This window comes from Pocillopora damicornis, chromosome 3 (genome assembly GCF_964200805.1).
Source record: "Pocillopora damicornis chromosome 3, jaPocDami1.2, whole genome shotgun sequence".
Classification (NCBI taxonomy): domain Eukaryota; kingdom Metazoa; phylum Cnidaria; class Anthozoa; order Scleractinia; family Pocilloporidae; genus Pocillopora; species Pocillopora damicornis.
Window position 1 is genome coordinate 28,224,743 of NC_142672.1, and position 20,024 is coordinate 28,244,766.

The 20,024-nt window shown below is 36.0% G+C and overlaps 2 protein-coding genes across 2 annotated transcripts; one reads left to right on the forward strand and one right to left on the reverse strand.

The window, feature by feature from the left end:
* Window positions 1–411: 411 nt before the first annotated feature.
* Window positions 412–7,607, forward strand: LOC113666478 (uncharacterized). The gene is made up of 10 exons (XM_027182270.2): window positions 412–630; window positions 1,805–1,900; window positions 2,258–2,408; window positions 3,073–3,115; window positions 3,773–3,989; window positions 5,869–6,020; window positions 6,249–6,338; window positions 6,692–6,750; window positions 7,086–7,214; window positions 7,503–7,607. The coding sequence occupies exons 1-10, from the start codon at window positions 596–598 to the stop codon at window positions 7,566–7,568; spliced, it is 1,038 nt and encodes a 345-aa protein (XP_027038071.2). The 5' UTR covers window positions 412–595; the 3' UTR covers window positions 7,569–7,607.
* A 523-nt stretch (window positions 7,608–8,130) lies between these two features.
* Window positions 8,131–19,653, reverse strand: LOC113666476 (beta-hexosaminidase subunit beta). The gene is made up of 14 exons (XM_027182267.2): window positions 19,144–19,653; window positions 17,275–17,340; window positions 16,691–16,737; window positions 16,010–16,120; window positions 15,410–15,511; window positions 14,194–14,301; window positions 13,544–13,614; window positions 12,777–12,908; window positions 12,296–12,382; window positions 11,385–11,604; window positions 10,037–10,067; window positions 9,295–9,385; window positions 8,876–8,980; window positions 8,131–8,362 (listed from the first exon to the last, which is right to left on the reverse strand). The coding sequence occupies exons 1-14, from the start codon at window positions 19,580–19,582 to the stop codon at window positions 8,299–8,301; spliced, it is 1,674 nt and encodes a 557-aa protein (XP_027038068.2). The 5' UTR covers window positions 19,583–19,653; the 3' UTR covers window positions 8,131–8,298.
* Between the last annotated feature and the right edge of the window lie 371 nt (window positions 19,654–20,024).

Sequence of the window (20,024 nt, forward strand, 5' to 3'; positions counted from 1 at the left end):
GAAGTATTTCGTATCTCCTTGGCTTATCCCTTACGTTATACAGGGAACGGCGGGCCAAGTGCTCAGAACGAAAAGGGATTGGTACGATATAGCGCATGTCACGCAAACCAAGTTAGCCAAATTTCTCTAGCTGACGAAATACGCCACCTCCAACAGTCTCTATGATTTTCTGAAGGGAAAAAAAACAGTTTGTGTATATTTTTGTTGATTAGGTGAAGTACACCTGAAGGGAAAAGGTAGAATTGTGAAAGATAAACAGGTGGAATAGCTGAGAAAGTTAAAATTAGAAGTCACGCGATCCAAGTGGGTTGGTCATATGACTTGACTAGTACTCATTCTCCCTGAGTTCTGCCAATGCCAAATATGGCAGCCAGAATTGCGCAAGTTTTGCTCCCACATGGCGGAAATGCTACATTGTGATTGGTTAAAGCCACGTGGGCTCTAATCGGCAGAGGAAACCTTGGTGCTATTCGCAGGAATGCATTGTTCCTGAAAAGATTTTAGTCTTTTGATGGATTCTTTCAGACGTTTTGCCTTTAATCTAAAGAAAATTAGTCCAAAATTTTAAGTGAACGTTTCGAGATGTGCATTTAGAATGCTAGCGATTCCAGAAGAGCCTAGTGAAATGAGGTAAGCGTTGTTCTAAAGTCACCAGGGACGCGATAGTTCGTGTGGTCGCGAAGCGATTACGTGTTATAAGAATTTTTTACCACGGAAGTTCTCTATTTGTTCGTTTATCGTATTGAGCTGATGAAGATTGTTTGTTCAGTATTAAAGACGAATTGTAATTCTTCGTTTTTTTCATAGACGTAGCGAACATTTTTTCGAGAAAAGATGTGTACTGCGTTGTGAAATATTTTTGCAATTTACTTTCGTATTTTTTGACGTGAATTTCATTGATCGTGAGTGTTTGTGATCGTGATCGATTGAATGCCTCTGCTAGCTCTTTGAACGATGTTAGCATTTATTGCCTTTTCGATTATTAAAAAGTAAACGGCCTATATGATTTAAACTGAGACTAAAGTATCCTTGTAAATAATTTATCTGAGTACTGTATGGTTCGATTACAGTCATTATTTGGCTTAAATACAGTCGATCATTCCTTTCAGTTTTTGAAAGGCACTTCAAAGAAGGCGAATACATTTTTGTCCAAGAATGCCTCAACGCTTTTTGTTTTTTGTTTTGGATTGGTTTTCGTCTATTCACTTTTTAATGCCTTTAGAAGTATATGTACGTATTGAGTTAGTAAAGAGCTGAAGTATAAAATAACTTCAAGAATCGATACAAGTCAGTGCCTTGTACAACCCGCTATGTTTCGCTTCTTTTCTTTTCACTTTTGTCTTAAACGAGAGCAAATGATGATTATGTGTTCTATTCTTTTCATGGGATCTGTATTGATAAGAAAAGATTTTGATCTGTGAAACACTGACTCAGAGGTTTTTTCCTGTTTTCTTCCTTCATCCAATTGTTCCTTTGCTTTTGATGAGGTCTGTTCATTGTAATAGAGAAGTTTGATAAGGGTGCCAATACTCCAAAAGCAAAATAATTTAAACAGCCAATTAGATTGGAGATTAACATAATCAGTAGCCAATGAGATCTCAAGGTAAAAATAGGCACCCAAAGGGTGGAAAAGGGCAAGATACCAAGGTATTATTGGTTAAACTTCCCATTTGATTGGTTGTGAGAGAAATGCAAGTTTTTTTAGACCAGTCATAGCTAAGTAAAACAAAACAAGTCAGTCCTGGATTACTTTCGATACTTGACTGAAATTTGCTTCAAAAGCATTTTTTGTTTCCTCTCACAGATTGTGGGGCAGCCCCCCTCCTTTCAGCAGGGACTCTCTATTTGATGACTTTTCACCATCCTTTTTGGAATATGATGTTGCTGCTGAGGTTGAATGGTAAGCAACTCATGACTGGGTTTTTTTTTTTTCATTTTTAGATGTTCCACACAAACAAGATTAATCATTTTGATTATTTCCATAGCTTTTATTTTAACCTTGTCCAGAAGTCCGGGGTTGTTAAAAAAATAAGCCTGATAGATGAGCCAGATTGTGAACTTTTGATAATATGATGGTTTTTGTGGTGAGGAATGAAAAAATTAATGTTAGGTGCTTATAGCAATCTGTTTCAGAAAACTTTTTGTTTGATCAACTAATATTTTGGCCTGTACCATGTTTAGCACATACATAATATAGACCAAACAGTCAGATAGAGGCTTAACTAAAGGTTATTAAGGCACAATTTTTTTTTGTTAGTGGCCAAGGATTTGACAGGGAGGATGAATTAATGAATTGCTGGTACAGCAAGTCAACTTCAGCTGCGTCTTCTGTGGATTCCTCCGAATATAACTCAGATAATGAAATTATTGACATAGAGTCAGAAGGTGCAAAGATGGCTTCTTTTTCGGTGAGGATGATAGGGATATTTTGAGTTTTGATTCATGAATGATGTTGTAGCCAGATAATGAATTGGCCTGGTCTAGTCACTATTGACTTTCTTTTTTTTATCTATGAAGAGAAAAACTGATCAAGGGTACTATGGTGTAACCCATGTGAACTCCCATCATGTCCCAGAATGTTGCACTAAAGTTGCCTTTTTGCTTGTTACTCACATGTACAAGCACTGTATCAGAAGGAAAGAGATTTTTTCAATAAATGCTTCATGCTTCATGCCATTAACCCTTTAAATCCCAGATAAAAAAAAAATTGTCATTCTCCTTACTGTCAACCATAAAATTCTTATAATGTTAGTTCAGAGCATTTAATATTGGATCAACTAATTATCCCCCAAAGTGATGTTTTTCTTTATTCTCATCATTCATCTGGTTGATATTGTATTGATATTGTAAGGAAAAATTCTGTCTTGGTCACTCATGGGAGTTGAAGGGTTAACACTGGAGAACTACTTTTCACGAGATATCCTCAATCCTTCTCCTTTACTCCAGTTGCTTATCTAAAATAAACATGTGTTTTTTGGTCGTTGTTCTTTTAAAGGCTGTTACCTTTTTTGGGATTTGTTTATCTACTAAAATAACCATTATCCAATTTGTTTAAATGTATTTTCCTTGTAGGGTTCATATTTAGATATCAGTGAATTAGAGAGGAAATGTAAAGGTTAGTGTTCAACTCTCCACTTTTTAGTTTATTGCAATTGACTATCTGCAATAATTTAAATGAGCGTATGTAAACACAGTTTTCGTTCCTCTTTCATTAGTTATTTTATAAAAGTAATGTAACTGGTTTCAGTGTTTACATAGCCTGACGTAAACACTTGGGAGGTTGGGAGAACACTTGATAAGCTGGAAACCTCTCCGCTTCACATCGTGGTTTCCTACACTTATCTCGTGTTCTCCCAACCTCCTGCGTATTTACATCAGGCTATGTAAACACAGAAACCATTTTACATTTCTTCAATAGTGTTCATTTGAGATCAGAGATTGGAGAGGTTTCCATTTTTTTTAAGGTTTGCTATAAATCAAAAATAAATTGTCTTTTAACTAAAACAAGCTCCAATGAAATAAAAACAGATGAACATATTCCCAAAGTTAAATAACAAAAATCATAGTTTTAATCAGAATGTATTCAAACAGGAATTTCATGATGAATCACAGAGGAAATGTTTTCTCCAGGCATTTGTTTACTGATGTCAAAAGCATGAATTTGAAGCATGCTCATGCAAATTAATTTGTTTAAACAAATTTACTATAACAGCTATTTTATAAATAAAGTAATTCCTTGATTTTAACCATTACTCTTTGTTTTCTTTCCCAGAATTAAAAGCTCTAGAAAGCAGCTCCCACAGCTGGAGTAGACATTGCAGCAGAAAAAGGAATCAACAGAAAACTGAAAGGAGTAAAAGCTCTACGTTAGTGGATGATTTATTACAGATAAGCAAAAAGGAAGCAGAAAAGAATTCGAGTTCAACTTCAAGTAAATCCTTGTGTCCATGCCAAAATATAAAGGATTCCATGGAGTTTGGTTTGAGTTGGTAAGTGAGTCTGGGAATAGCAATAACCCTTTCACTCCTATTTGTGATAAACATGCAACTTCTCCTTATCATATCCATACATTATCCAGCAAACAGTTAATGAGAATACTCAAACTTATTAGGTAGAACTTTATAAGAAAATGTGGAAGGGAGAATCAACAATCAGATGTATTTAAAATTAAGTCCTGTTCTCAATTGGTCATTAAAAAAAAGAAAGAGAGACAGATGCAGTATGAATTGCCTGGCAGACTGTGTAAACTGTTTAATCGCATTTGGTAAGCTCATGCTGCAGAGCACTGGGGGAGATGGAGGGTTCAAGCCCTAGACCAGACCAACACTCAAGGTTTTAAAATATTAGAGGGGAGTGTGCTGCCTTTGCTTCAACATGGGCAATGGATAAGGATGATAAGCCATAAGCCCTGTCTCCTGTCTCTACTCTGTATTTGTTAGCAGGGGATGTTAAAGAACTCAGGCACTTCTCACCAAGAGTAGGGAATGTAGCCCCTGATGTTGTGGCCTAGCCCTGTCATTGTTTATAACTGGGCCAGCCTGTCTTAATATCACAATTACATTACATTTCATCTTGAATTTTCCATTTTACCATAAAAATAAATGAGTTGGCCTGAATAAAGGAAATGGAATTATCCGAATATTCCACTGGGAAAGCCCATAATTGTAATAATGAGACAAAGCCTTTGGTTGATTATGTCATTTTTTTTGATGGAGGATTTGGATTCTAAACTCAGAGGCATCCTCCTTTGTTCCAGTGGCTGTGTTCAACAGTGCACAGTTCCACAACAGACCTGGAGGTAAAACAATGGATGTTAAATCCCAAGCATGCTTTGGTTCTATAAGCATGCTTGCTATGAGCTTTGTCCAACATGACAAACATCAGAACTGTTATTCAAGTCCATACTTTTTGCTGGGTAATCCTTGTTCTAAACTAAACAAACAGTTTAGGGTGATATTCATTTCAATTGGCATTTTGGGTTAGAATTGTCTTCTATTATGAAATTTTGTTTCCAACTGTGTATTCAAAGGAATAGGAAATCCTTTATTGTGCTTGTTTTAGAGCCATATTTTTTTTTTAATTGGAAGTTTTTCTTAGGCACTCACCTACTCTTAATGTATGTTTCACTCTCACATTGGAATCACATTGAGTAGTCGTTGCATTTAATAAGTGCTACTGATAGTATATTCCTTTCTGTAAGATTTCTCTAATAAAAAAAATTAACCCTTCCACTGCAACAAACTCAAAAGTAATTCTGCTTTGTTTTGCCACACTTTTCTTATTTTGTTAGCTCTGGTGTTTAATTGGTGATTTGATGATGTTTAATTGGTGTTAAATCAAGTATCATCTCTTGGTTGATATTTTTCTTTATTCTCATGACCTCACTGCTTGCTATTGTATTGGTATTGTAAGGAGAAATTATTCTTTGGTCCTTCCTGGGAGTGAAAGGATTAGTGGGAGGGGAGATAAGATGTTATTAAGTCTGGAGATTCCTGTGCTTACCGGGGAAAATTCTTGTTTCTGCCTAACCCTTTAACTGCTATGCTTGACCAAGATGGTATTTCTCCTAACAATATAAGTGCATTATCAAGAAGACAAGTGATGAGAATTGGGGATCATAAGTTGATCCAGTGCCAAATTCTCCAAATTAAGACCACAAGAATTGTATGGCAGATAGTGACGCTGCCCCTGTATGAATTCGTGGACACTTCACTTACTTACTGTTAAACAAATCACCAATGATACTCATCTTGACTGAGTTGTAGAAAATTTCCTTTCCCCAATAGTTGGTTTTGAGAAAAAGAAAAAAAATGTTCAGGATAAAGAGAATACAGAAAACCGAAAGCTCACATGTTCAATTTATTTTAGGAACAAAATGTCATCAGATAATCAAGTTGAGGCAGTTGAATTGCTGACAAGAGTTGCTTCAATGACCATGGGACTAAGAGAACAAATGGACATCATTAAGATAATAAATCCGGAGGCAACTGTCCTTCCAACAGACACAGAATTTGAAATAGGTAACTATGGCATTTGACTGAAAATGAAATTTCCCTGAAGTATCTTGGTGTAACATTTATTATTTATCATGAAACTACTCTTGTTGCAAGTATAGTTTTAAAATATGTGGACAGGTAACAAATGAAAGATTAAATAACTATTGTCAAGGAAACTAAGGATTTCATGAATTCATTTTTGACTTGTTTTAGAAAACAAATTTGTTGAATGTGTTGCTGAACCTTTTTCAGATATTGAGTCGTTCAATGAAGCTAAATTTGAAAGAATACACAGATACATTAAGGACCATCTCTCTAGAGATTCTTGTCCTCTGTGCTCAGGTAATATTTAAGCTCTCATTTATTTATTTATTTATTTTATTATTTGGTTTGTTTTATTGACAACTTGTTTTGGCCTCCACCTGGAGCAATCATCAATTGAGTGTTGAAAGTAAGGCAGGATTGCTGAAACTTGCATCATGTAGCCAGTTTATCAGATTGAAAACTAATTTTAAACCAATTGTGACTTGGTCACAAAAGTCATTGCCACATGTTACTGATGGTCAGAGGGGATAGAACATAAGAAATTCTTGATGAATCGAATGAGACAAGATTGGTAGATAGCATTTTTAAAATTTTTTTAACATCATGTTGAGAAATAACTTTGGCTGCCATTTTTTTTTTTTTTTTACCAGAATCAACGTCAGAAACATGCAGACAGAATTCAAATTTCACCCATAGGAAGCATTCAAAGGTAAAAATTTTAATGGTGTTGAAAAAGGTGAAATTAAGAGAGGAAAACTGGTGGTCACAGCTGCAGTTTGCAGAATGCTGTTCTAAAATGAACCTTCTGTAGTTGATGATCTTGTTTTGCAACAAGTTCTCTGTAGTTGAGACGTTAAAACCTTGGTAATGAAATAGGAAGGTCAAAGTTTCAGTTAAATGAATTTCAGAGAGTGTTTTAATATCTTTCTTTACTCAACAGCTAAGTTAAGAATTAAAAGTGCATTAGTGAGGTGAAAATGGCATATCTTTTGTTTCAGTTTTTTATAAATTACATGAGCTCACCATAAGGTGTGTTTCTTTCAGAGAAAACCTACGGGAACTCTTAGTATGAAAAGAATTTCAAGAAAATCCTCCAAACATAAAGGCTTGTTGAAACGAGTTCACAGACAAATGTTAAAAGAACAGAAAAGTGGTCTCTTTCAGAATGAGGAGGTGAGATTACATGTCTTTGGAAGACAGTTATAATTCATTTTTAGAGAATCCCTTAAGGTAAACCCAAGAATTTTAAACTACGTCATTGAAAAAGTATATGTTTTTTCATTTTTACATGTTGAAATAATTATTCTGAGGAATAACCAAGCTGTTTAAAACATTTGTAATACATTTATGACTATGGACGCTGCCATGTAACATCTTGCCTAGTCAAATTTGTTAAATTAATTTTGTTTCTAGTAGTTACCAAGGGACACTTTTTTATTTTTATTTTTTTTCACTTTGCAGGTAATTTCACTAAGCTCAAGGAATAAAGATGAAGCTAATGATGTTGAAGTTGACATCCTTTGCTAATATTTGTTTTTTCAAATAGCAATAAACTTGAGTGACAAATTTTGGCAGTTTTTTTGTTCTGCTTTGTTTGAGTTCTTCTAGCACATCTCACCATGTAGTCTCTTTCATAGTCTCCTTATCAAGCTAAGGTACCTTGCCCCTTACTGTCATCAGGTCACCACCAGGTGAAGCCATTACCTCTCCCCTCAGATTGGTCACCTCACCCTCAGATGTGAAGTAACCCTGGTCACATTCCCCTTGATCTATAGCCCTCTCTTGGATTGACTTAAGGTTTTGATTACTTCTCACAATGCTTCTACCACAGTGATTCAACCTACAACCTTATTTGTCCTTGCCCCTTTGCAGATCTTACTGAGAATAATTCTTGTTGAATGATGTATGAAGATAGGGTGGCCTGCTTGCCTTGCAACACAAGAACCACGTTTGTGATGTTTTGATGTGATGTTTGTGATGTGATGTTTTTGATGTGATGTTTGTGATGTGATGTTTGTGATGTGATGTTCAATCAGAATTTTTGACCACCATGGTATCAGCTACCCAGAACTACAATGTATCGGCCAGATTTTCTATGCTTTAATATTTTATTTCAAAACTGGAGCAAAGAATAGAAACCAGGAACTTAACATGGATTTTTTAACCATTACAGAAACTAAATTTATGTCACATGCAAATACACAAATCTATTACAAAAGAAAATAGGAAAATAGCTTTTTCTCAACAATTCTTGTCTTCAGACATTCCATTCGTGACGGCAATACTTGGCCTCGACTCCTGGCTCAGCAGGGATGCCACGCCTACAAGAAAAACAATCACACAGAGGAACACTATTAAGGTTGGGAGAGAAATAAGTACAAGACTGAGAGAGAATGAGAGAACTGTTCCATTATTTTCTCTTAATCAGACCTCTTTTACTGTCTTGATCCTTTAGCTTCAAAAGTCTGAGAATTAATCATTGCCTCAAGCTGCACTGCATTTCATTGTAAATTAGGTCAGATAATTTTCCTCTCAGTTTCTTGAAGAATTTCCCATAAAAGAACATTCATCTGAGTCACATGGAAGGTAGCTTCTACACAAGTCTGATTCAATCTCCCTTGTAATCCAGTGGCAGATATCGACATACATGTCCATATCTGCATGCAGAGGTGTGCCACCAGTTTTTTCCACCAAGATAACGAGAGCAAATTAAAATCCGCAATAATATCAGTAAAAAGTTCTTTTATTTTTTGTAACATAGTCTTTTCTAAGCATTAGAGCAAACATAAGTGATGTTGGCTGTATGGATCAAAAGTGGAGTGTCACTTCCTTACCTGAGATAGCGGCAGCGATGTTCCCAAAGCCTACTGTCTGCATCAGCTAGGTCTGTCACTGATTTGCTACTCCAAAGTCTCTCAGCAACAGCAAGTGCACGGGGCCTGAAATAGTGAGGGGATACAATACAAGCTTTACAGTCAAAGGTTTTACAATTCTAACTAAAAATCAATCTAGTAATTTCTGCAACACATTGAGTAAAATCAAATTTCTGAAGGTTTTTTTTTGGTTTTGTTTTGTCTTTGGCACAAGCAAATATTTACTTTGATGCTTTTCCTGCTCTCTCAAACATTTTTTAAAATTTTAGCGTTGAAACAAGATTGCTTCAAAGTCAATTGCTTTAAAGTGCTGAAAAGCACCAATAATTTAAAAAATGACATAATTGATCCAGTTGAGAAGAAAACATAATGTGTCTTACCAAGTTCTCGGCAAGATATTTGTTCCATCTACAAATTCTCCCCACATACAACCAGTTCCACCCATAACCAGTTTCTTCTGCGCATCCGTCCCTAAATAGATGAAAATGTGTCACATAAATTTTGGCTTGGGGGTCAGCCAAAGCCTTGTGCAATTATTTATTGACTGGGGGTCTAAAGCAGGTTGGCCAACAATAGCAAGATTTCCTGGCTCAAAGCATGGTTCTGAAGCAGTTTCCTACCCGACTGTTATTTCAAAATTCTCTTTTTTCTTGTTTTACCACCCCCTATTTTTGTGCTGCTACACTATCATGCTCCTCTTTAGAAAAAGAATGCCCCATCACAGGTGGAAAACACTGAAGTAAACTGCTGACATTTCTAAGGAGGCTAAAGGAAAACAATTTTCAGCTGAGCCAACTCTTCTCTCAAGCAAGACTATATCTGAGCCTGTAATTCATTAATTCTACCTTAATCTGCACAGTCATGAGCCCTTTGGATTAAATGTTGTCACACTAAAACCAAAGTGGACATGACAGCCAGATAGAATGATAAAAACATCCAAAGTAGAGGCTTCAAATTAGTAGAATGTACTTGACCAAGTCATAATTGGTCTTATAATCTTGAACATCTGATTGGTTATGAGCTTGGCATATGATTTTTAACCTATAACAGTGAGCATAATATCTTATTATAGGAAAGCTCCACTCTAACCTAGATTATCAGTAACAAATCACCAAAGCTTACCATTAAAATTCTCTGGATCACACTGGTAGTACTGCAATGTATGAAAAAAACAAAAAACAAACAAAGGAAAAAAAAAACCAAAGAACAAATAAATGAGATCTACATCTAAACCTAGTTGGAGATCACATGACTATTCACACTAGACCAGCAAAGGGGTCCATGCTGTAAATAGCACAATGCATCACAAATGATTGTGTGTCACATTATAATTTGCTACCAGTGACCTTTCTACAGTTTCTATAGCAGCACTATAGGCACTTGCTGTACTTCCAAGGTATATCTATCACTAAGGAACCAAGTTCAGGGTCCATAAAGTAAATAGTGAATCATGTTCTTCTTTCCGTTTTACTATTTGGCCCATGCACGAGGGGCTGGCAACAGAACAATCAGTAAAAAAAACAATGGTAGGGCCTGAAAATATGATGTTCACTAGATGTGTACTGAGTCTTCACTGACTCTAATGTACATCTTGCAGGTTTGGTAAATGATTTCTGGTCATGCAAAACTGATGCAGGTCAAAGAAGACCATGTATTATTTTGTTTATCATGTAAACACAATAGCCCTTTGCTGAAAAGAAAAGTCAACTTTATTAATGAATTAAAATAAAAAGGATCAAAAATCCCCGCATAAAAGTTGTAAAGAGTGTTGGTGCTAAGGCTCAAGATGAAAATATACATTGAAACACTTCAAAAACAAACAATTGCACAAAATGCTCAATTGTTGACTTGGTCCTTATCTACACAAGAAATCTTTCAGGGACAAGACCAAAACCGGCCTCTAGCAAATCTGCCAGTTATCAATTTTCTATCTCAGTCACAAGAAATGCCGTTACCAAAGCCACTGAATACCCAACTTTCTGTTTTTTGTTGCGCATTTTGGTTTTTTCCCCTTCTAGGAAAGTTTCTCGAAAGTTTTTTCCCTTCTAAGAATGTCACTGTAAACAATGCAGATTTTTACAGTGTTTTAGCAGCCATAATGCGAAAAAATTCCCACAAATGACCTTGAATTTAGAGTGAGGAAGGCTTTGCCGTTCACTTATCAACCTGGCCGAGTGGTGCAAAAGGTAAGTGATGTGTCAGCAGCTGATTGGCAATATCAAACACACATAAAAAAATGCAATACTTTTTCATGTGTGTTGTTACTGCTTTTCTCAGGGCTGGTAATCCTAGTATAACACTGCAGTTTATGTAATAAAACCCTTTAGCTGATAACTTTGTTGAATGTTATCAACACTTTGATAGATCATGTATACTAGTAAGTGTACAAAGAACTAACATGCGAGCTATTTCCGGGCGTTCAATGGCTAGGAAAGCCTATAATCTGAGGTAAAAATAAAATCACACAAACCTTATGCCAGTCTATTCCGTAGGAAATATAGTTCAAGTACCAACAAGATGACAGAATGGCTTTTAGCCCTTTCCCTGTCACCTTAGCCATCTCATCTGGCCAAGCTGGACTGCTTTTCCAAACATTCACCACAGTGTTTGGCAGAACTTCCACGTTATTGTCAATCACTTCTTGCCAGACAATGTAATCTTTCTCTAGACTCCCTATTATCTTCAAAAGCCTGAAAATAAAATTAAAATAGAATATATATAATGAATGTCACCAGTCACATTGAATGTTTCTCTCCAATACTAAGACAAGTATTTGTTGAGAAGATTGTGTGCTATGTACTTTATTACATGCCTTTATTTTCTTAGTACAGGATATTCTAAACTCATTCTAGGGCCTCATTGATTTGTTAGTGAAGCACTGCAGTGATGTCCTAGGGGTATTTCATTAGTTCTAATAATTAACCCATTAGGTATTCTTCTTAACTCATTCCTTTCAAATTGTCCCTACCATTTGCCCAGATTTGGCAATAATTTCTACATTTCAACCACTTTGAAAGGGAGATATACCCTTTCATTTTACTACTAAACCAACAGCTTTGCTGACCACCCATGCTCATTAACATTTATTTACTTATCATTATCACAATCATGGAGGTCGGGATGGGGATGCAGATTGGAATTGAGGTGCAGATCATGGTGGAGGTTGTGATAGAGAAAGTTTCATGATTGCAGTGGTGGTTGTGTTCCTGGTGGTAGTTAGTGTGATTGGAATCGTGTTTGTAGTGGAGGTCATTGTGATTGCAGTTGTGATTGTTATCATGACTCTTGTTATTATCATTACTTATTGTTATCATTATTATTGTTATTATTAATTTTAGTACAAAATTTAATGATTTAATAATCTTTTATACCAATTCTTACTTCTGTTCATAGTATTGCTCCAGTAAATAGTAGTTTTTGCCGTAGCCCATTTTAGTCATCCACTCAGTAATCTCAGGGTTGCTTTGCCTAAAACAACAATCAAAACAAAATCTCAGAATGTTATCACCATTTAAAAACACTCTGCTTCCTTTTCAAATTTGTGAAGAGAATTGGTAATGAAACAAATGCTTGACATAAAAAAAGAAAATGATTATCTTTAAAAATGACATGGCATGCTGGGCAAAAACAAAATGCTGACTCCAACTTTATTTTGCATTTTCCACATGCATAGGTATAAATTTTGCAAAGTTTGAACACATCTGTTAAGGATTTTACTTCCTTTTCAAAACAATTCTGATGAGGGTCACTATCTATTCATGTGCGAGGGGAGGAAGGGGAGGGTGGGGTTTAGGAAGAGATGCACATTTAACACATTACACTTCTCACAGTTAATCTTCAGGATTTTGAATTTCAAACTCACCAACAGTTAAAGGGTACTTCATCACCACCCAGGTGAATGTACTTGTCTGGAAATCTTTCTGCCACCTCTCGAAAGAACTTAGTCAGGAAATCATAGTTGGCCTCTACGATTGGGTTAATGGGTCCATAAGATCTGAAAAAAATGACCAACATTTTGACTGTCTCTATCTTAATCTGATTGGTGTAACAGAGCCATGCAAGTTGAAAACAAGGTCACAGTCCCAACCCTCTGTGGAGGGATGGGTGCTATGTTGCTGGGGGAGTGTAACACAATAATTTAGTTTTATCAACTGAGTTGATAATGTAAATTGGCCACTGTCATGAGGTTCAAAGCTGCTGTTTCAAGCATAAACCCTTTGTCAGAGCACATGGAGGAAGTGTGGGTTGGGTGTGTTTATATGCAGAAAATGGAGCTACACTATTGGTGGGTGCAATTAAGGTAACAAAGTTTGGGCTGCACTGAACAATTTTGTAACAATTGAAAGAATACCTTTTAATGAAGTAGGATAATAAGTATCTTAGACCAAGAACAATTAAATACCACATGAACTCAATTCTATGCCAGCCTCTTAAAACATGTGAAAGATGGAAGTAATATTACCAATAAATGCTGCCATAAAATGGACTCCACACCCAATCAGAAAATGCCACCATTACTAACAGGAATGGTATTTTTTAAATAATTGATTTGATATACAGCATCAAGATATTTTTGCCATCAACATAATTAAAATCGAAATTCAACAATTAATATTCATAACTTCCTACCCTGATGGTTTCTCTCCTTTGTAGCATGGTGTCAGTAGATTGTGAATACTCCTCCAAGAAAAGGTGTGACCCTACATGAACATCACATAAATATGTTTCATTCTATTTCATGTGCTTATAAAAGTGTTGAATGTAAAAACCCATTAAGAGCCCAATTATGGTCACCTACATGGTAGTCCAGGGATATGGATCAAATAATTTTATATAGGTGGTGGGGGTAGGGGGGATTTCAGGTTTTTTTTTTACTCCAGAGGCTAAAAAGTTACAGTTAGGTAAGAAATACTTCAAGCCAAGAATGTTTCAAAGAATTTTATTTGAGTGATTATACGCAATCTCGTTGTTAGAAGAATTTTAGTTTCAGCCAGGTTACCCACTGGTCTGAAAGAGATGGTTTGAACCTGGATCCTTGATCTGGAACTGCCACAGAAGTCTTTTCGTTTTGCCTAAATGAGGGATGTGTGATTGAGCCATGCAGAAATGGCACACTTTAAGGCATAGGTCAAAAGAGGGCTTTTTTTTCTATGTTCTTGCTAGAGTGTTCATGACAAACTGTTGTATTCCAAATCATCAAACCACATTTTTGTATTTGAAAATTAAAATTTTTAAATTTAACAAGTAGTTATACATCTAAATATGTTTTAAAAACTCACAGGTGTGTCAAACTCAGGAACAACTCTTATTCCCCTCATTCTTGCATATTCCAGGATCTCACTAACTTCTTCTTCAGTATAAATATGCGTTTGGTTATTAAATGCACCCTGAAATAAGTCAAATATACTCAACATGGTATGCTAATAGTCCATTTTACAGTTGTATACTTAGTTGCCAGGCCTTTGAACAGGAGTAAGGCTAAAGTCTACCTTGTTATGATACAAACCTTGCTGCTTTTCACATGTAAATTACTTTGTTATCATGCCAACTAGATACTGGTCTCTATCACAGCAAGGTCACCTTAAGCCCAATCTAAATCAAAGACTTGGCAACTAAGTGCACAACTGTAACATGGCTCATTGGATTTGTCAGTTGATAACTAGCACCATCTAACTAACGTGTACTGGTCTGAAATATTGGAAGCACAGCTATCTATTCTGACTGCAGAGGTTCAATAACAGCTGAATAGCATGTTCATCCTGCTTGTTTGTGATGCACTGGCTACCCACTTACAGTCATTACACAAACCTCATCATACTTGGCTAACATAATGGAATTTCCTTCAAATTTTGTCAAACTGGTTGAATTCTTGGAATAACAAAGAATCATGAATTTGGATTGACCCCCTCCCCCCCCTCCAAAAAAAAAAAATTTAACAGCAAGAGCCTAGATCTTCAGGGGGGCCCACATCTCCTTAGACATAAAAGGCCTTCCTGGCCCTCAAAAGCACCTGCTTGCTATTCTAAAAAAACCACTTTATTCCATATTGTAATGAAACTACAGACTATTGTTGCGATAACTAAAACATCATGCCATACAGCAGCTTAGAATTTTTGCAGGTTTCCTTGACAACTCACTGTTCTCTAGGATGGAGAAAAGCACTTATGCAGAGAACCTTGTCTAAGAATTTTACACAATGATTGCCATTATGGCCACTGCTGACACTTACTCAAACCATTAACTGATGTCAGTTCATTATCATAATTATTATAACAATAATAATCAAAACATCTTATTGGCCATGCCTAGTCTTGATGACAGCAGTAGTCAGCAAAACCGAGCAAGGTGTCAAGAAAAATTTGCTGCCTGCCAGCTGACTTGCCTTCAACCCCCAAGACAACCATTAAAAGTTAACATTTCTGAGACCTAATTAATCTAAGTGCAATTAAATTAACAGCATCAATTACCTAGATGTCATCACTTATTCATACGTACCACTCCACTCAGCTGTGGAAATGTTTTGCTGTAAAATGGAAAGGATTGATCATCCACAACATGCCAATGAAGAACATTAAACTTTCCATATGACATGGCATCCTGTGGAAAAAAAAAGGCACACAGTATGCATCAGAAATGAAGAGCAACTCCCCTACCTATAACAATAGCAGACAAAAAAAAGTGGAGGCAGTGTGGCCAAGTGGTCAGGGCACTGAACTTGTAATCTGGTGATCCTGAGTTCAAGCCGTCCACCCTGCTACTCACTGGGATTAATTCTGGTTTGTCCTGAGTTCAACTCCTTGGCTGTGCTTTGTAATCCTTTAGCCAAATAGTTTGCCTTCCACCAGTTGGGGTTTTAAACACTTTAATGTATGTTTATTCAAAATGTTTCAATTTGTTTGTTGTGGCCCTGAAATCCCCATTGGCAGATTGTCGATTAAGTATACAAGTAGCATTTCAAGTATACATGATTCACTCAGATGAAGGGCTAATACTTGAAACGTCAGCTTTAAGTTCCTCTTGATAATACCAAATTACCCCCTGATATAAATACTTATTCTTTTTTGAAATGTGTAAGACCAATACCATTTAACTTACCAGGAACTTAAAGATAACAGAGAGATTTAGATAGTGTCTAGAGGTGTCGATCATAAATCCTCTGTGATGGAAACGAGGATAGTCCACAATCTGTGTCCCATTGGCAAAATACTGTTTGTGAATAAACAAGCAAAAATTAATAATGAACAGTTAATTGCTCAAGATGAAAGAATTTTATTCATCCTTTCACTCCCAAGATCTCATTAGTAAGTCTCCTTACTTGGGAGAATTTGGTATTAGATCAATGTTCTAATAATTAATCCCCTCACTGATATTTTTCTTTATTCTCATCACTTGTCTGCATGATATTGTATTGATGTTGTAACAGGAAATTTCATCTTGGTTATTTACGGGAGTGTACAAGTTGAGCTGTGGGAAACAAATGTTATGGTGTAAGAGAAACTGACATGCTTTCTTTTTAATCTAAAAGAAAGAATTGCACAGTGGCCAGTTATCTGAGTAGTGTTTCAGTATAACAACCATATCAGAGGAAGTGATTAGGGCAGCATGTGAGAAGACCCTCTACCATTAAAAGTGTCTCCATCTTGACAATCAGCTTAGCAACTATATGTTATCAAAAAATGCACCACAAAGTACAAAAATTAACTTTTAATGGCAACACATACATTGATCCATCTCTTATACATAATTAGGTACTAAATAATTTTAAACATAACTTACAAAGCCATCTAGATCTTGGTGAACAATCTGACTGAATGTTTCAAGGCCTGAAAAAAAGAAAACATGTTACATGTAAATAGTAATCTCCTAACTTGACCCCAGATCTCATTCAATATTAATTTTCTTCAAGCTGTGAGACATTTGGTCAACAAAATAATATCCTCTAAATGAAACCCTATCCTGTTTCCCAGGTGATGAATTGCTACCTGGAATATGAGTTTTTAAAATCACCTCTGGAAAACACTAGTACTCATCACCCAGGATTTTCAACAAGAAAAGAAAGGCAGGAGATTATTAAACTATAGATAACAGGATAACATATTACATAATGGCTCAATATCTGAATAAAAGACAGCTCGGGCAATCTAAGTCCAGCCAAAGAATTTAGCTTAGAAACTGAAGAATAATCCAACCCTATAAATGCTAGATAAAAACTCTGGGCACCAAATGAGAGATAGATGGAATTTCTCACTGTTTCCTGTGTATCTCAGCAAGTTATTGTACAAAAGTATAGTAAACCTATAAAATAAAATTCTCCTCACACAACCCTGCATGTAAACATCTCATGGACTCAAAAACCTTACCTCGCAGTGCTCCCCACACAGTATAGGCAAAAATGGAGGACGTTGGAGCTTTAACTTCCAGTTTATCTGAGGAAAAAGAAATTGTTGACCAAAATGTAAAATTTAGAAACTGTCATGGACACTCTATTATAACCTATGTAATCAAGCCTAAATTCAACACCACACCCATTACAGAAAGCTACTTTTAGTCTTCTCCAGACAAAGAAAAAAACTGATTCCTCATGGAAAATTGAACTTCAAACCTTCTGATTCTTCACTGTGATGTGCACCTTTAGTAAGGCATCTGACAAAGTGCCAAATCTGAAGGTCAGAGGTTCCATTCCTCATGAGGATTCCAAATTAACAGTAAATTTAAAAGCCCATCTGACTCCTTCAGCTAATGTTAGTAAGTCATTCATACTTTTAAAAATCAAGTCCTACCAAGATCCCTTCCCTTTGAGACAAGAAGAGATTTAAGGCCAAATGGTCACTGTGAAGGTGGTGAAGGGTCTACACGTGACATAATTAAAACCCAAAATTCATGTGATGAATTTTTAAAGAAAAGCAAAGTTACTGGTAGGTGTGATTTGAAGTTTTTTAAAGTACATTACTGTGATGCATGAATTTTACTTAAATTTGTGCCCCACTGCCTGCCCCTCTTTGTTACTGTTTTACTGTTTATTCTGAGCTGGACCATTTGTTTTATTTATCTGTGGTTTCAATGAAGATATCTGGTTTACAATATAAGAAGACCAGACTGGAGCCAAGATTGCTTTCAAATGCATCAGATATATCATGAAATGTCCTATTCTGCCTCCTTGACAAAGCTTATTACTTGTGCTAAATGAACTGAAGGTCAGTTAGCACTAATCCAAGGAAATCTTTCAATCATGACTTCATTATTCCTTTGTTTAAAAGCCTATTGAGATAATTTTTACTTAATTATTTTAAGAGCATCCAATCATCAACTTGTGGACAGAAAGAATTCTTATGAAGTTTTGTAAAAAGCTTTAAGATCTGAAATCAGATTTCACACTAACCCTGGGTTATTTTACCCAGCTTGAAAACTCTCAAATATATAGCTACATGAATCATAGTGCCTAATTTCATTCTCTAACAGTTTCCAAAAATGGACTTATCATGTGAGTGTCTGTTAAAATAGAGTCTTACTCTTATTATGTCATAGACTGAAAAACATTATTGTCCCTGACTGCTCAAAATGTTGCAGCGTAAATATCAACCTGGCCGAGTTGACAATCTTTTGGGTAACCATGTTTTCAATTGATCTGTCCTTATGCAATGCAACTGGTAACAACAGGTGGAAAACAAATTCAGAGCAGGTTTATTACATAGCTGTTTAAAATTCTCATTTTGATTACCATCCACTTCCGAAAACCATCTCAACGAGACTGAAAGTATGCAGCGGTGTGAAGCAGAAATATCGAAATATTCTGCGAACCCTTTTGCTTTACATTAACAGGGAAGAAAAACAAAAAGGAATTCTACTTCAATAATATTTAAAAAAGGCACGAACCACGCTGAGGAACTATGAGACGAGGGGATAATATTATCATAACAAACCGATAATATCAGAAACTATGAGAATTGCTCGCATTTTGCACTTTACTGTGTCGTTGACGAGAACTTTCAGATATACAACTATTAAGCAGCATGAAAGACATGAAACATCTTTGATTTTCCACTAATGACTAGAGAATTACGGGCGTTGAATAATCTGTGTGTTCCACAATTATTAGCTACGCCTCTCTAACAAGTTCGTATTATTTGCGAGTCACAGTCAAATTAAAACACAAACGAAATTCCTCTTCGATCAGACACGAGGCAACATGCTTAATTCCTGCCTGGGAAAGAATAAATAAGTCTACTTACAAGATTCGTCGGAATCCAGAGTGAGATTTTCATACTTGTCAACCACATCAACAGTTAGCTTAGTAATTTGGGACAAATTCTTCTTCGATACGCTCACATTGTCTGGGAATGTTAACACTTTATAACGTTCGACGGCTTCTTTGAGAACATCGCTGCTCTCACCAGTGATAGAAAACTGAAAATTATCCGGCGTCAACTTATACACAGCACCTGAAGGAGTTTCTCCTTGAGGTTTAGGCCACACGGAACCTTTCACATAATCTTCGACTTGCAATTCTTGAAGTTCCCATCCAAGTTCTCCAAAAGGATCAGAAAGTCTTACAACTCTTTTAAAAGAAGGAGATGCAAGGCATACAACAGCAACAAGAAGAAGACAAACGAACGAACGAAGCATGATGCAAAAGTAATCTTCGATCTGCTCCCGTCCCAATATTGTCATGTGATTTTTGTCAAAAGTGATGTAGCCGCAAAACTAACGACAACTTTCGTTTAGCCTTGTCACGCCATGCATTCGTACAGCGTGACAGAGGTTGGGGGTGGAGGTTCCTCAACTTCCGCTATACACGAAAACATAGGAAATGTTATAATACTCTCCGGTAGATTGTTTAAGTCAATAACAATACATTTCAAAGTGTTCTTTTAAATATCAGTTAAGAGCTGTCTTTCAATGCCAATGTATAATTTTTATTTTCTTTCTCTTGCCATATCCATCAGCTTGAAATGATTCATCTTGACAGCAGGATCTCTTTTTCAAAATGAAATAAATGAGGTCATTCTTTCTCAAATTTGAGCAATATTTCAGACCTTTTTGAGCTGCAATGAAGCGCAATTCGAATAATTTCTTTGCCTTCAAATCTGTATCTTCAATTTTACTCTATTAT